At 38.4% G+C, this 16,752-nt stretch overlaps 1 protein-coding gene across 4 annotated transcripts in view; it reads right to left on the bottom strand.

Moving 5' to 3' along the window:
• Positions 1–16,752, bottom strand: part of EFCAB5 (EF-hand calcium binding domain 5) — an 85,564-nt gene that overhangs the window by 31,068 nt on the left and 37,744 nt on the right. For all 4 annotated transcript variants that reach the window (XM_070774288.1, XM_070774287.1, XM_070774286.1 and 1 more), the window contains 6 exons: positions 10,555–10,710; positions 8,477–8,576; positions 6,342–7,316; positions 4,368–4,445; positions 4,181–4,273; positions 1,750–1,964 (listed from right to left, as the gene is read on the bottom strand). In XM_070774288.1, the coding sequence (XP_070630389.1) occupies positions 1,750–1,964; positions 4,181–4,273; positions 4,368–4,445; positions 6,342–7,316; positions 8,477–8,576; positions 10,555–10,710 (1,617 nt within the window). The remainder of the gene's footprint in view (positions 1–1,749; positions 1,965–4,180; positions 4,274–4,367; positions 4,446–6,341; positions 7,317–8,476; positions 8,577–10,554; positions 10,711–16,752) is intronic.

The following is a 16,752-nucleotide window of genomic DNA, read 5'->3' as shown; positions in this document are numbered from 1 at the left end:
TTACAGAAACAGCTTTACTTTGGGACTAAGCAGGATACGAATAGTAAAATGAAACATTTAATTTTAATTCTCTTAATATCAGTTTTTATCTCTCAATAAACATTTTCTATGTTTCACCTCTAAGATAGAAAGCAGGCATTCTCTGCATTGAACTAAAACACATTCATTTAGGAAGGGGACTCTCTCCTCGAGAATCTGATTCATTCCTCTCCATTCACTTACTAGTTGTTCAGCAATGTGATAAATACATTGGGTGATCTTCCTGACTCCTTTTTTTCTCTACCATGTGGGATCTAAGTTCCCCGACTCCCCAACCAGGGATCAAACCCATGCCTCCTGCATTGGGAACATGGAATCTTAACCACTGAACTGCCAGGGAAGTCCCTGCCTGGCTTTTTTTTTTTTTAAATCTATTTTAATGTTATTTATTTATTTGGCTGTGTGGGTCTTAGTTGCAGCATGTGGGATCTAGTTTTCCTGACCAGGGAGTGAACTTGGGCTCCCTGTATTGGGAGCTCAGAGTCAGCCACTGAAGCACCAGGGAAGTCCCTGCCTGGCTTCTTGATGAAATATGTTTTGTAGTGAAGGGCGATGGATGATAGTGTTCAAACAACAAAAAATGACTGTGTTCAAAAATTCTTCCTTATATTTAACATTGGCCTGACATTTATTTACCATTTAGATTTTTTACTAGATTATGTTAACTAGATAGTAACTTATCTAATCAAGGTAGATTTTATTGATAAAAGAAAGTGAACATATACCATTTGGTTAAATGATAGGAACTTCAATTGAGGAGGAAAAAGGAATATCAACTCTAAATTAGATTGAGAAGACTCATAAGACTGATAAAGTTACTGAATATGCTTGATGAACCTAATTTATATATTTCATATAAGAGTACATAAATTGTTCCTATCAGAGAATGTGTGTGCATATTTCATTCAAGCAAGTAGTAACTTCTTAAGAAAGATGAAGCCCACTACCTTGGTGTACCCAAAAATATGTATTCAAGCCACAATCATACCCTTATGTATGCACATTTGTAAACGTACTCACACATCAGACAGTGTACACATACACACACATCTTTGCACATGAAAATATCTGCTCCTTGGAATCTGCTCTTCAAGGTTTGGAGGAGCAAAAACACAGCTCTATAAGAAACCATCTCCTGCCATCAGCAATCATGTTCTTATTAGAGGAATGAATTCTCTGGAGTGTGATCTTAGAACATTTGACAATAAAATGAAGTATTTAATTGCCATGCTAATTAAGTACCTAATTAGCATAAGCATTCACAACCAAAATTAGTACTTAAGAAGAGCTAGTCTAGGAGGAACTGAGGTTGATAGATTTTTTTAATTTTAATTTTTAATTACAAGATAATTAATTTACAATACTGCAATGGTTTCTGCCATCCAGATGCAGGTGCTTAGTTGCTCAGTCGTGTCCTACTCTGTGACCTCATGGTAGCCCACCAGACTCCTCTGTCCATGGGGATTCTCCAGACAAGAATACTGGAGTGGATTGCCATGCGCACCTCCAGGGGATCTTCCCAACCCAGGGAGCAAACCCGGGTCTCCCACATTGCAAGCAGATTCTTTACTGTCTGAGCCACCAGGGAAGCCCATACATCAACATGAATCAGTCATAAGTATACATACATCAACATGAATCAGTCATGGGTATACATATCTCTTTATAATAGTGACCTCACTTGTTTTATTGGTAAATAGTATTACTCACCTTTTCTAAGCCACTCATTTTCTCTTCTTTTGTTTCAACAAAGCCCTTCCTAAAAAAGGAGGTGAGGGCTTCACTGACACTCAAGGGGGAATCTTCACCAACAAATGTCTCCAGGAGCTGCACAAACTGGAGTAGATTGACGGAAACTCCATTGAAGGTACTCCTACCCTTTATTTCCTTGTAAGACTGAATGTTTCTGATAATTGAGTGCAGGTCTATCAAACAAGAAACATACATCAAATGGTGACATGAACAATTTTATCAAAGTTCAGGGAAAATATATGAGTACATATTGTAATGAACATCTACTACCTTTTTTCCTACCAGAAGTCTGTGCTGCCTTCATGAGGACAGCACCCCCTTTTTATTTTTAATATATCCTTTATAAAGTTTGGGTTTTGGTTTTTGTTCTCATTTTCTCTCTCTCTCTCTTTTTTTTTTTTTTGTTTTGCCTGTGGGATCTCAGTTCTCTGACCAGAGATTGAACCCTTGCCCCCTGTATCGGCAGCACAGAGTCTTAACCACTGGACCACCAGGGAAGTCCCTAAACGTATCTTTTATTTATTTATTTATTGGTCTTCATCCTTTTGTTCACACCTGGTGGCATGTGGGATCTTAGTTCTCCAAAGAGGGATGGAACCCATGCCGCTTGCATTGGCAGTGTGGAGTCTTAACCACTGGACTGCCAGGGAAGTCCCCCTCCTTTTTTTTTAATTTGAGAAAACATCTCTCCCTGATTGTCAGTTTTGATGTATCAGGTAGTACTGAGCCTCATCCACCCTTGCTTCAGGATGGCCATGTGATATAGGTCCGCCTAGTGACTCACAGATGACAGCAATGGGATCCACTATAGGCCAATGAGAATTAGCCCCAGGACTTTTGGGGCAACTACTGGGGGAGAATCACTGGTCTTGTACTCTGACTCCTGAACTAGTAGGATGTAGGCTTAGAGATGCTCTCATGGAAATCTTTGCCACAATACAGAGAAAACTACCTAAAACTGAAAGTTACACAGAGAAGAACAGGGCAGAGAGGCAAAGAGATAGTGTCCTGCTGCTATTATTGAGCCCTTGGATTCAGTTGTGCCTGAAGCCAGCTGCAGTCTGGACTCGCTAGTTAAATAAGTCTGTAAATACCACCACTATGACCTCTCCCTCAGGAGGCTTGACTCATATATTTATCTTGAAGCTTGATGCTATAACATGAAGTGTAATTCATAGAAGAGCCCGGTGATTTACGATTGATTTATTAACTAATTCAATCATTCATGCACTGATGCCTTCCATATGAGATCTGATGTAACTTAAAAAGAATCAGCCATGCAATTGTCAAAACGGTAGAGTAAAACTGAAATAAAGAAGATCAGGAGAAGAGGAACATGAAGTAGCAGGCAACAAGAGCTTAACCAATGCCATACAATTTCACCAAATATTTGGAGGATGTAAAGTTTGCTATTTGATCCATTCTTAAATGAGAAAAGAAACTGCAGACAGGAGGAAAACTTTTTGATCTTATAAGTTCTACTACTTGTTGGTGAAAGGCAAAATGATAAAATAGCATTGCGGTAAAATACGAATACTTGTTGGGATCATTGTTGTTAAATACATGGTTTACTGAGAGCTAAAAGCTATTCTTTGCTCTCTCTGTTGAGTAGATCTTTCTTTGTAAGTCTTCAAAAACAAGACAGAGCCTCACCTGCCTCACATAGTTAGATGTGGAACTACAAGGGAGAGGAATTGCTGGAATGATTTCTATTGTTCTAATATCTAATTCCCCTTGTATACCTGGATCATAGCTTCAAAGTGGTTTCAGGGCCACATAACCATAAAAAAAAATTGTATACAGTTGGCCCTTTGTAGCTGCAGGTTCTGCATCTGTGGGTTCAACTGTGGATCAAAAATATTCAGGAAAAAAAAATCCAGAAAGTTCCCAAAAGCAAAACTTGAATTTGCCATACATGGGCAACTATTTACATGGCATTCACATTGCATTTTCAACTATTTACAAAGCATTTACATTGTACTAAGTATTATAAGTGATCTAGATTTAAAGTATATGGGAGGATCCATCAGTTATATGCAAATACTTGTCCATTTTATAAAGGGGTTTGAGCATCTTGAATGTTGGTATTCGTGGTGAGGGGAAATTTTGGGTGGATGATATTCATGGAACAATCCCCTGCAGACACTAATGGACAACTGTACCAACACGTATGCTTTAAAGAGCACTACAATAGCACTACATGTACACTACCACCGGAAACAGTCGTCTTGAATACATTTAGGTCCATTGGCTCAAGGACAAAATAGTGCAAGTGTCACCCTGCCATGGTGCCTTGGCTAAGTCCAGTCCTTACCATTGGGAACCACAGTAAATTAAAGGTTATCAAATTAGAGTGCCATCTGTTCTTCCTGGCTTTGTTAACATGTACCTGTGAACCTCGAGTTATCATAGATTAAATGTGCCTGTTCCTCGTCTTCATGTTTGGCATACTTCATGTTCCAGTTACAAGTCAGAAGTTCACCTATAAGATACATATGCCATAATATAGTCAACTTCATTTCCACAATGTTTTTGCTCTGGAGTATGAATGAAAGGAGAATTAAATAAGGAGTCACCTGTCCATGACTTTCCTTCTATTTTCTGGGACTTGGGTTCGCAGGATTTGTCTTTCTGAACTTCCTTTTTAGCAGGTTCTAAAAGGTATAAAAGAAAATGCCTATGAGTTGAAGATTACGTAGTTAATAAATGAAAGAAATATCTTGCATACAGAACACAAAAACTTTCTTTCGGGTCCTTTTCTGTATATGTTGTATCATAATGGTATCATTTAATAACTTAATCACAAAGATATCGCTTAATAGCTTTAGTTTTTGAGAGCAATTCTGTGACAAAGTCTATGTATTGTACCCACATTTGGCCACACAAAGTGAGGGCTGTATTTCCCAGCCTCCCAGACAGCAGGTGTCACTATGTGCCTGAATTCTGATGAATGAACAAGATAGAAAGGAAAGAAATGATGTAATGTCTATCCTTTTCCCTTTCTCCTCGCCTACTGGTCAGGATGCGGACATGGTGGTTAGCTATCTTGGAGTGTGTGGCTGGAGGAGACACAAGGCAGAAAGAGCTTGAGCCACTGTTGATTTCTTGGGGCTGATCCTTCAAATAAGTTTTGACTTTTATACGAGAAACAAAGAAACTTCTGCCTTGTTTAGACATTGTTATTTTGTTTTGGTTTTGTTTGTTTTTTTAGACACTGTTATTTTGGATCACTGTTACAGAGAGTTAAAATTAATAGTAACTTCACTAATTTTTTAGGCTGTGTCCCCACTATGTAAGGAGAACCAGAAATTAGTAGCCCTGTTCTGGGAAGAAATACATATAATGCTGAAAAAATGAAAGATTTCAAATTAGTTAATGATAGTGTAAAATCCTTAACACAGGTTACCTATCTCTTATGAATTTAAATAAGAACTTTCTTTGGGACTATAGAACTTTAGAATTTTTTTTTCAAAAATGCCTAGAAAGCATATTAAAAATAAGAGACATTATTTTGCCAACAAAGGTCCCTAAAGTTAAAGCTATGGTTTTTCCAGTAGTCATGCATGGTTATGAGAATTGGGCCACAAAGAAGGCTAAGCACTGAAAAATTGATGTTTTTTGAACTGTCTTGTTAAAAAAGACTCTTGAGAGTCCCTTGGACTGCAAGGAGATCAAACTAGTCAATCCTAAACAAAATCAACCCTGAATATTCATTGGAAGCAATGATGCTGAAGCTCCAATACTTTGGCCACCTGATGCGAGGAGCTGACTCATTAGAAAAGACCCTGATGCTGAGAAAGATTGAAGGCAGGAGGAGAAGGGGATGACAGAGGACGGGATGGTTGGATGGCATCACCAATTCAATGGACATGAGTTTGAGCAAGCTCTGGGAGATGGTGAAGGACAGGGAAGTCTGGCATGCTGCAGTTCATAGGGTCGTAAAGAGTCGGACACAACCGAGCGACTGAACAGCAACAACTGAGGACTTAAGTGACATTGAGATTGGCTCTCGAAAAGATTATAATTCTTCAACTAAAAGGGCATAAATTTACATAGGCAATTCCCAAGAAAAGTCTTCTGCAGAATAAATATTTGAAATCCAGGATGCTTTCTGTCTTAAACATTACCTTCAGAAACTCTTCTAGAATGTCTTATATGCAACTGAAAAAAGTGAGATACTTTTAAAATTTGAAATAAAAGAAAATTTAAAAAGTGGTTTCTAATATTAGATACACTATTTAAAATAAAACAGCTTCTGTGCCTTTTCAGAAGTCCAGTGAAAATTTCTACAAGTAATACTACCAGATTTCTGCCTTACAAATGGGCTTCTAGTGTAGAGGGATTTCTAGGTAAATTGACAGTAGAGACTTTCTAGATTGCATGTAATTGATTGCTCAAAGTATAGACTCATGTTGAATAGCAAAATATGTCTGAAGTTTGCATGACCTTATATGTCACAAAAAGATCCTAACCGAAACGAAGATTTTTCTGCAGACTTTAAAAACCGCTCTAGAAAACAAGGAGCTGATGTAGGAAAGTGATATTACTACCTGAAAGATGATCTTCTGGGATTGATACTCCAGTTTTCTCTTGCAGTTCAGGACTTACGAAGAGTAGCTCTTCATATGCATGTGCTTGAGTCCTTCCTTCCTGTGGAGGGATTTCAGTGTGCTCAAAGGAAATAGATTCCCTAGATGTTTTGCTTTCTCCTGTGAGACTACCTTTTCTCGATTGTGAAGTTAAGTCTGTGTCCTGTTGTTCTTCCAGAATTGTTTCTCTGGATGACTGTGGTTCTGTAGTTGACCCTCTGTGTGGTTCTTGTTCTACTACCGACTCCCCGCCTTCTTCTTGCTCTACAGTTGACCCACCGTGTGGTCCTTGATCTGACTGTGATTCTCTGTGTGCTTCCTGCTCTGCCATTGTCTCTCTGGGTTGTCCTTGATCAGATTGTGACTCTCTGCGTGATCCCTGTTCCTCAGTTGACTTTCCGTGTGATCCTTGTCCTGTTGTTGACCCTTCATGTTGTCCTTCTGTTGTAATTGATTCTTCAGAAAGTCCTTGTTCTGCTGTTGATTCGATGTGGGTTCCTTGTGGTACTCCTTGTTCTGTTATTGGCTCATGATGTGGTCTTTGTTCTGTTATTAACTCTCTACTTGATCTTTGTTCTGGAGTTGACCCCGTGTAGGTTCCTTCTTTTGATACTGATTCTTCGTTCAGTTCTTGTTCTCCAGTTGACTCTTCAGGTTGTTCTTGTTCTCTGGTTGAAATTCCATTTGGTCCTTGTTCCACAGTTGCCCCTCTCTGCTGTTCTGGTGGGCTTTGTGGTAGTGTTGATTCTCTATAGTGTTCATGTTGATCTTCTGGGCTTGCTAATAATTTACTTTGGGTTTTGCTAAAATGTTTTTCAGAAGGTAACGTATTCATCTCTAAGAGAACATTGTCAAAGTCTTCATAAATGTGTTTCTGATTATCCATGTCTCCCCAGAACTCAGGTAAGTCTATCTCTCCAAATTCAACAAATGGCCCTAACACAGAAAACAAAACATTTACCTAAACAATTGATCTTATAATGTAGAATCAGAGCTAGTAAATTAATGCAAAAAAGCAGTAGGCATGGCGCCCACAGAACTACTGCTTTAAATGAATATCAATTACATTTCCCAGAAACCCAATAAGAAACAAAAAGGTATCTAAAGGAACATAAAAGATGCTCACTACTGGAAATTAGAAATAATCCCTTCCTAAAATATATGGAAATGAACATGATTCCTTCTTTTGATGCTTGAAGAGTAGCTTAGACTTTCAAGGCAAACAGAATTTATCCTCTCCTCTTAGTCCTCCACAGTAAGCATAGCATAGGGCTGAGGAAAGAGCAAATGTCTTCCACCTCAAACCCTGCCATTTTTGACAACATGGGAGGGTATTATGCTAAGTCAAATAAGGCAGACAGAGAAAGACAAATACCACATGATCTAACTTACATCTTTAAAACAAACAAATAAAACAAAACAAAAATAGACTCATGGATACACAGAACAAATGCGGGGTTGCCAGCAGGGAGGGGGTTTGAGGTCTGAGCGAAACAGTTGAAGGGAATTAAGACATGCAAACCTCCAGTTACATAATAAATAAGTCATATTATTAAATAATAAATAATATACAGCATAAGGAATATGGTCAATCATAATAACTTCGTAGGGGGACAGAATGTTACTAGATTCATCATGGTGATCATTTCCTATCATATAAAAATGTCAAATCATTGTGTACATTTGAAACTAACATAATATTGTACATCAATTATATTTCAATCAAAACATGCTTGGTAGAAAAAAATTTTTTTCTTAGAAATCTTAGAATTCTAAGTTGGACATTAAAACTGGAATTACCATTACCAACTTAATTTCCAAAACATTCAGGTTGTCACTAAAGCACCCCTTCATCGGAATTCTAGCTCAATTCTGACTTAACAACTTTTAGTATTGCACTGGTGTGAAAAACACATCTAGTTCAACTAGATGGTAATGATAATTACCATTGTATGGCATGAACAACTAGATACAGCCATCATGATCTAAGGGAGGTGTTACATGGAGGGATTCCATGGTGATAGAATGATGTTGTTTGTCACATCCGTGTACTGCTTCACTCCAGCTTGAGCATACTCCCTCTGGGTGGCACTTACATTGTCTTGGGTTTCGGAGTGTACCTCTGAGCACTTTTGAACTTTGGTCATAGAATGTTTCCAGCAAGGCCAATGTCCTCTGACGATCCAAAAACCCCACCTAAGCAGAAAGTTGGCAATCAGTTGTTACATGAGATTTGAAACTTTTATGTAGATGGAATATTGAAACTCCTAACTATGCTTTTTATCCCCAAATTTCTGCACCTTCTTAGCTCCAGTTCATACTTATCTTAAAACACTGTCAATAGTGTGCTTCACACACTGTTGTGTCATATAATCAATAATATGTCATATTTCACATTCTCTACTAGGAGGTTACATTCAGATCTGCAGACAATCCAGAACAAATATTTAGGTCATTATGGTATGCATTTACAGCTTTGTTCCCAACTTCATATAGTATCCTCTTTTTCTTCTTTCATCCTACTTTTTAAAATCTATGTTCTTTTGTTGCTTTTTATCTATTCTTATAAGCTTCCTTATAAGGACTGATGCTGAAGCTGAAGCTCCAGTACTCTGACCACCTGATGCGAAGAGCCGACTCATTAGAAAAGACCCTGATGCTGGGAAAGATGGAAGGCAGGAGGAAAAGTGGATGACAGAGGACGAGATGGTTGGATGGCATCACTGACTCAACAGACATGAGTTTAAGCAAGCACCGGGAGATGGTGAAGGACAGGGAAGCCTTGCAGGCTGCAGTCCATGGGGTCACAAAGAGTCAGACATGACTAAGTGACTGAATAACATAAGCTTCCTTAAATCTTTTCAGGAATATGGGGATACAAACAAATAAGCATAACGTTCATAAACAAATATATTTCAGTAAAGTTGTAATCTATTCTTGCAAATTCATTTGGTGTCCTGGCACAATAGTGCGTTCCTAAATTCCCTGATGGCTCAGTTGGTAAAGAATCCGCCTGCAATGCAGGAGACCCCAGTTCAATTCCTAGGTCAGGAAAATCCCCTGGAGAAGGGATAGGCTACCCATGCCAATATGCCTGGGCTTCCCTTGTGGCTCAGCTGGTAAAGAATGCACCTGCAATTTAGGAGACCTGGGTTCAATCCCTGGGTTGGGAAGATCCCCTGGAGAAGAGAAAGGCTACTCACTCCAGTATTCTGGCCTGGATAATTCCATGGACTGTATAGTCCATGGGGTCACAAAGAGTCAGACACGACTGAGTGACTTTCACTTTCACTTTCAAATCCTATTCCTAGAAATACTTTTTGATGTAAACAGTTTTTGTTTTTTAAGAAGCAGAATAAAATGTGGTAGGCTTTCTATTCCCCAAAGAGAAAAGCAGCTCTTTTCTCTAGGAAGACACCACCATAGACAATCCTAAGCAAAAAAAAAAAAAAAAAATCCCTAAGCAACCCACTCTTAAAAATGGGAAAGAAACTTAGAGACAAGTTATAAATCATATGCAGTGCCACTCAAGATGTAGTCTGCAGGCTGGTACCAGTCTGTGTGTGATGAGAAAGGTAGGAATTGGGAATAGCATCTAGAAAATGTTATAGCAACTTAAGAAAGTAACTGATATTAAATCAGATTTGAATCTGGTAGTAACACAATGTGGACTGCATTTTTTTTGAAATCAGTAGCTATTTATTAAAGTTGAAGAGAAGGGACTTCCCTGATTGCCCCATGGTTAGGACTTTGCCTTCCAGTGCAGGGGGGGGCAGGTTTGATCCCTGGTTGGGGAACTAAGATCTCACATGTCTTGCAGCCAAAAAGCAAAACATAAAACAGAAGCAATGTTGCAATAAATTCAATAAAGACTTTAAAAAAAATGGTTCACATCAAAAAAATCTTTTTAAAAAGTCAAAGGGAAAACCAAGAGAAATTATAGGAACTGGTAAAACAAAAAAAAATTAAACATAAATGAGTAATTTACTTCCCTGTGTTTGTTAATAGCTCTTAGATTAGAATATGTTTGGATTGTATTTTTATTTCCTTTTTCCCTCGTAGTAATCCAGTTTCATTATCAGTCCACGTATTAAAATATCACCATCAACAACCTAAAGACTGGTCCTTCACAACAGATGGTGTGAGAAGCACTACTTTAAGAGGTTTCGCCTACCTTCCCACGGTCACAGTGCAGGAAGAGGTCAGCAAACATCTGTCTCCGCATGTCAGTTTTTATGACCTCCCTGAATTCGGCAGCACAATGGCAAAGGTGCTTAAGGAGCTTCTCAAACGTTTCACTCTTAAAGCCTGCAATGTGCAAAGAGATGAGCTATGGAGAAAAAGAGGATAGGTGATTGATTAAAAACCGTGTTCTTGGATTTTTTCCCCCCAAGGATTCCATTGATGTGCATGCAATTATTGGCTGCAATTTTTTCCATATCATCTGCTTAGATAAAGCATTTTCAAATGAATGCTGCTCTATGGCTATGCTGCAGAGAGAGGGGATCAATACAGTCCCCAACACCATAGACCAGTTACATACACCATAGACCAGTACACACTGTTGGAATAATTTCTCTCTAGGTCACATCAGTCTTATATGGGAGCAGTTGTTAACCTCACGGAATGAAACAGCAGCAGTCATAAAATGTGGCCAGTAAATGAATAGTTCTTCAAATGGAATGCAGTTTTTCTTTTGATGTGGGGGATATAAGAGCATGTGTTTTCATTTTCCAAGACTGGCTGTATTTAATTACTGGCGTGTAAGGGACGGGGACGGCTTCCCAGGTGGCTCGGAGGTAAAGAATCCACCTGCCAATGCAGAAGATGAAGGAGACATGGGTTCAGTCCCTGGGTTGGGAAGATCCCCCGGAGGAGGGCATGGCAACCCACTCTGGTATTCTTGCCTGGAAAATCTCATGGGCACAGGACTGGTGGGGTACAGTCCATGGGGTCGCAAGGAATCAAGCACAACTTAGAGACTAAATGATGACAACAAATCCTCTGTCTATGATTTGCTTTTTCTTTTGAAAGTGTAGAATCTGAGAATATCTATGCTCTTAGGTTATACCTCTTGAGGCCTGGTGAATAGAATCCCAGATGAGAGCTTGTTCGCTTAGAAGGTAAATGCATCTGGGGTCTTCCCTGGTGGTCCAGTGGCTAAGACTCCAAGTTCCCAATGCAGGGAACTTGGGTTCAGTCCCTGATCAAGGAAAGAGATCCCACAGGCAGCAAATAAGAGCTCACATGCTGCAACTAAAGATGCTGTGTGCTACAACCAAGACCCAGCGCAGCTAAACAAATAAATATTTATTAATAAAAAGAAGGTAAAAGCTTCTGTATTTTTTGGTGGGTTTTGACATCAGGCTTGTATACCCTTTTTCACTCTTACCTTTTGCACTCCCACAACTAATTTATGAGTGGTCGTTTCTCCTCAGCCTCAACATCAATGTATATTACTTTCCAGATTTCTGCTAATTTGATAGATCAGGAACATTACAATCTTGTTCTATCCTTGACTATAAGTATCTCAGTGAATTTCTCAGTGGGATCTTTTTAAAGTGTTAACCCACTTCTTGCTCTGCCCCAAGCAAAGAGGTAGCCAAATTTGTACAGAATGACCCTGCTTCCATAGCTAGATTTCCATATTTCACTTCCTCTTTAATATCATCTAGGGAAATTTAGGATGTATTATGTAAATATGACTTGAATCTATATTAGTGAACCATAAATCATCCTTCAACTGGCTTAGAGATCAAAAGAGGGAAACTTAAAGCAGAGCAAAGGAGCTTTTCTAAATATTTCATTTCCTTAACAGCTTCTTGATGGGTTGATGAGCACAATTAAGTTCTCATTTGTTGCCTTGGGAAGCAGAGTAGTGTATAGGTTAAGACCTCATATTTTGTCCGGGTTCAAACCTCAGTTCCTATATTTACTGGCTGAGTAACCTAGGATGAGGGAAGATACCCCGGAGAAGAAAATGGCAACCCATTCTAGTATTCTTGCCTGGAAAATCCCATGGACGGAGGAGACTGGTGGGCTACAGTCCATGGGGTCGCAAAAGAGTCTGACACGACTTAGCGACTAAACGCAACCATCACCTTGAATGAGTCACTGGACTTTACAGTTCCTTAATCTGTTCCTTAATAGCTGCCAGAGTAGCTATTTCACTGGGTCATGGAGAGGCTCCTTTATATAAGTGGAGCATAGGTATTTCATGCATGAAGTTCTGTGAAGTCTCGTTTCCTTTTGAACTAGGTAAAGAAATTGATGGAGAAGGTTTTCTTTATAAAATAAAAGTCCTCTCAGCTGACATTCACATTTTAAAAGGAAAAATCCAACGAGATCAGTGGTTCTCAAAGTGTGGTCCCTTGAGAACTTACTAGAATTGAAAATTTGGGGGCCCTACTCCAAACCTACTGAATCAGAAACTCTGGGGTGAGACCTAGAATCTATGTTTTTAGAAGTTTTCTGAGTGATTCTTTCGCTCAAACTCACTGAAGTTTGAACTAGATGGTCTGGGGAAACTGGTCCTAATTATACCAGTATTCTAAGATCCTATTGTTCAGTCCTCAGTCAATTTTTCTTGAATAGTAGATAATTTTCTAAATTACTGGTAAGGTAGAATTACTGAATAATTGATATTTTCTGGCAATATTGTGGCTCTGTCTTCTAAAGCTGAAATAAAAATTACTTATTCATTAAAAGATTCCTCTTGTTGGGACTTCACTGGTGGTCCATGGGGGGATATAGGTTCGATCCCTGGTCAGGGACTAAGATCCATCATACTATGCATGGCCAAAAATAGAGAGGGAGAAAAAAAAAAGATTCATCTTGTTTTGGATTAAGCTTTTGGGAACTGACCTCAAAGCCATATGAGTTTTCTGGCTGTGGGAATGCTATCAAGTCAAGAATTAGTTTAACTGTTTGGCCAAGACACATTTGAACATTCTAGATCTATAGTCTATGGATTTTCTGAATGAGCATTTTCTGTAAGCCTGGGCTATATGACATGAAAGACTACCAGATGCCAACTGAACTACATATCAAATTCCAAATAGAACAATTACAGCAGTCTGCCAGGGTCTCTTGTAAAAACAAAAAAGTAAAACATATCATAGCCTTTGTGTTTTCACATCCTCCCAAGGAACGAATCAATTACTATCCATAAATCCTGACATAATTGCTTAGATGAAATTAAGAATATGATTAACTACTAATATCCTTCTGTTTAATCACTTTGTGAGCTGTCAAACATTTGAACTGTGCTCAGTCACGTTATCTGTATGTACTGGATCCCAACATAATGAATTCTAGGCTTTTCATTTCTGACAGGAAAATCACAACGTTGAGGATGAGGTAAATGTCACGTTTAGGAGGAGCCTGGTAGGCCGTGGTCCATGGAGTCGCCAAGAGTCAGACACGACTGAGCGACTTCACTTTCACTTTTCACTTTCATGCCTTGGAGAAGGAAATGGCAACCCACTCCAGTGTTCTTGCCTGGAGAATCCCAGGGACGGGGGAGCCTGGTGGGCTGCTGTCTCTGGGGTCGCACAGAGTCGGACACGACTGAAGCGACTTAGCAGCAGCAGCAGCAGCAGTTATCATTACATTCTACAGCCTTGGGATTCAAACATTTAATTATAGACATACAGGGGAGTTCATGAAGTGGGTGACCTGAGAGCAACAGTAAGAAACTCTGTTTGGAAACTATGTTAGGTATTAACTTCCGAACTGTATTTGTAAGCTTTGGCAGTAAATAACATTTCAGAAATGTCTGCAAACAAGAACTAGAGAATATTGAAATACACAGAATATATGCTGTCTATCACTGAAGAAGTGGTGTGTTCATACAGCATGTGGAATCTAGAAAAATGGTACCGATGAACCTATTTGCATAGCAGAAATAGAGACTCAGACACAGAGAACAAGTGTAGGGATACCAAGCGGGGGAGGAGGGTGGGATGAATGGGGAGACTGGGATTGACATGTATACACTGCTATGAATGCAATAAATAACTAGTGAGAGCCTGCTGTATAGCACGGGCAGCTCTATTTGATGCTCTCTGGTGACCTAGATGAGAGGGACACCCAGAAGGGAGGGGACATGTGTATATATATGGCTGGTTCACTTTGCTATATGGCAGAAACTAGCACAGCGCTGTGAAATAACTTTATACTCCAATAAATTAAAAAAAAAAGACGACTGTTCCTTTTAAAATTTGTATAGGGAACACAATATCTACTTGAACAACTCACCGTAAAAATGATGCAAATGTTAAGTTTTGCCTCCTAGAAAGAGTTGTCTCACGGGAGCCAGAGTGCTCTGAGAATTTAAAATGAACTTGACACTCTCCCGAAATATATTTCTTATGAGTCTAAATATTCTATTTATAATCAAAACAATCTCAAATAAACTAGCACATTTTACATTTAAAATTGTTCCTGTCAATGTACACACTGTTATATTTAAAATGGGTAACTCAACAAGGACCTACTGTATGCCACAGGAACTCTGTTCAATATTATGTAGCAACGTAAATGGGTAAAGAACTTGAAAAAGAATAGACACACGTATATGTATAACCAAATCACTTTGCTGCACACCTGAAATTAATACAGCCTTGTTAATCAACTATACTCCAATAGAATATAAAAATTTAAAAGAAATCATTCTTGTCAATAAATAAATGTTTAAAGCATTGTTCTTAGTGTTCTTTCTAAAGTAAGGAGCTACAAGGTGGAGACACGTAAGTAGAAGAATTTTAAAACTCATGAACACTAGAAAACTTTCCTATGTTAACCCTGGTCCACTGAGGTCTCATTTTTATTCTACTGTGCATCCCTCAGCACCATAATAAAAACATAATAGTATAACTCATTATGTTTTGCACCTGTTCATTGCTTTGTAATTGTCTTTTTGTGACATGTGTTCTTAACTTGGGGACTTCCCCAAGGGCTCAGCAGGTAAAGAATCCACCCGCAATACAGGAGACTCAGGTTCGATCCCTGGGTCAGAAAGATCCTGTGGAGGAGGAAATGGCCACCCATTCCTGTCTGGGAAATGCCATGGACAGAGGAGCCTGGTGGGCTACAGTCCATGGGTCTCAGAGTCAGACACGACTGAGCACGCATGCACATCCTTAATTTGCTTATACTTTGATTCTTTCATTCCCTGTACCCTTCTCTGGCTTCATCCAGTGTATGTATGCACATGTGCACACACATACACACATGGACATAAATGCCTGCCTATACCCACAGGCACACTCCCATAAAACAATGCATTATTTGATCCTTAAGTGTAAGAAGTACAACTCGAACTTTGAGCTCTGTTCTAGCACAGAAAGTAAATAGTATATACTTAAGAAGTAAGAAACTAGAAGTAAATATCCTAAAATAGCTATTTTTGGTCTTCACTTACTGAAATAAAATGAAAATGATGAAATGATGAATAAAATGAAACAGATGAAAAGAGAGGTTACGGTCAACAAAAAGATTCTCATCTGTTCATTTACCCACCAGAAAACAGAAATGCTAGAAAAATGATGTGAATATGGAAGTATATGTGACCATTCGTTCTCTCCATTTTTCTTTTTCTATATATTATCAGTAATTATTACTCAGTGACTCATTTTTTCCAAACATGCTCCAACCTGAAGGCTAATTACACTGCTCATTAAAACAATTAGAGGGGCAATTGCATGGCATAGTATCACCACTAGGTGGCGCCTGTGTGTAATAGCCGACATGTATAATTTCATTTTTTTTCAGTTTCATTGAGTGCTGGCAGAATAACTTTAAAACACACCTCTTTAAGAGCAAATATTCCATCCATGTTATACATGAACCTTATAAACTAGTTACCTCACTAAAAAATAAATTTTAAAAATTTATCTAAATTTAGATAAATTTAAAATTTTTTAAATTTAGATAAATTTTTAAAATTTAGGTGTTCTAAACACTACTTCTTTGTCTGATGTCATGTCTTGGTGATTTATTGATCAGATGATTAAATATATCCAATAATATTTTATATAAGAAATACTTCCTTGGTTTCTGTTGATGTAATAGCTCTTCACTCTAAATAAAGTACCTTAAGATGTGCTATTTGCATTTTAGGAGAAGGTGGAAAATATCAGAAAAACTATTATTATTAGCCCAAACCACTCATTAAAAAATTTTTATTTATATAAATACACATATATGTATGCACACACATATATATAGATATATACATCTACAAAGGTATTACATAGAATGCTAAAAGTTCCTATTAAGTGTGTGCGTATATATACATATATATATATATATGACTTCCCTGGTGGCTCAGAGGGTAAAGAATCCTCCTGCAATGCAGGAGACCTGGGTT

The sequence above is a fragment of the Bos indicus genome, chromosome 19 (genome assembly GCF_029378745.1).
Source record: "Bos indicus isolate NIAB-ARS_2022 breed Sahiwal x Tharparkar chromosome 19, NIAB-ARS_B.indTharparkar_mat_pri_1.0, whole genome shotgun sequence".
NCBI classification, from domain to species: domain Eukaryota; kingdom Metazoa; phylum Chordata; class Mammalia; order Artiodactyla; family Bovidae; genus Bos; species Bos indicus.
This window is presented reverse-complemented; position numbering and strand designations above follow the sequence as displayed.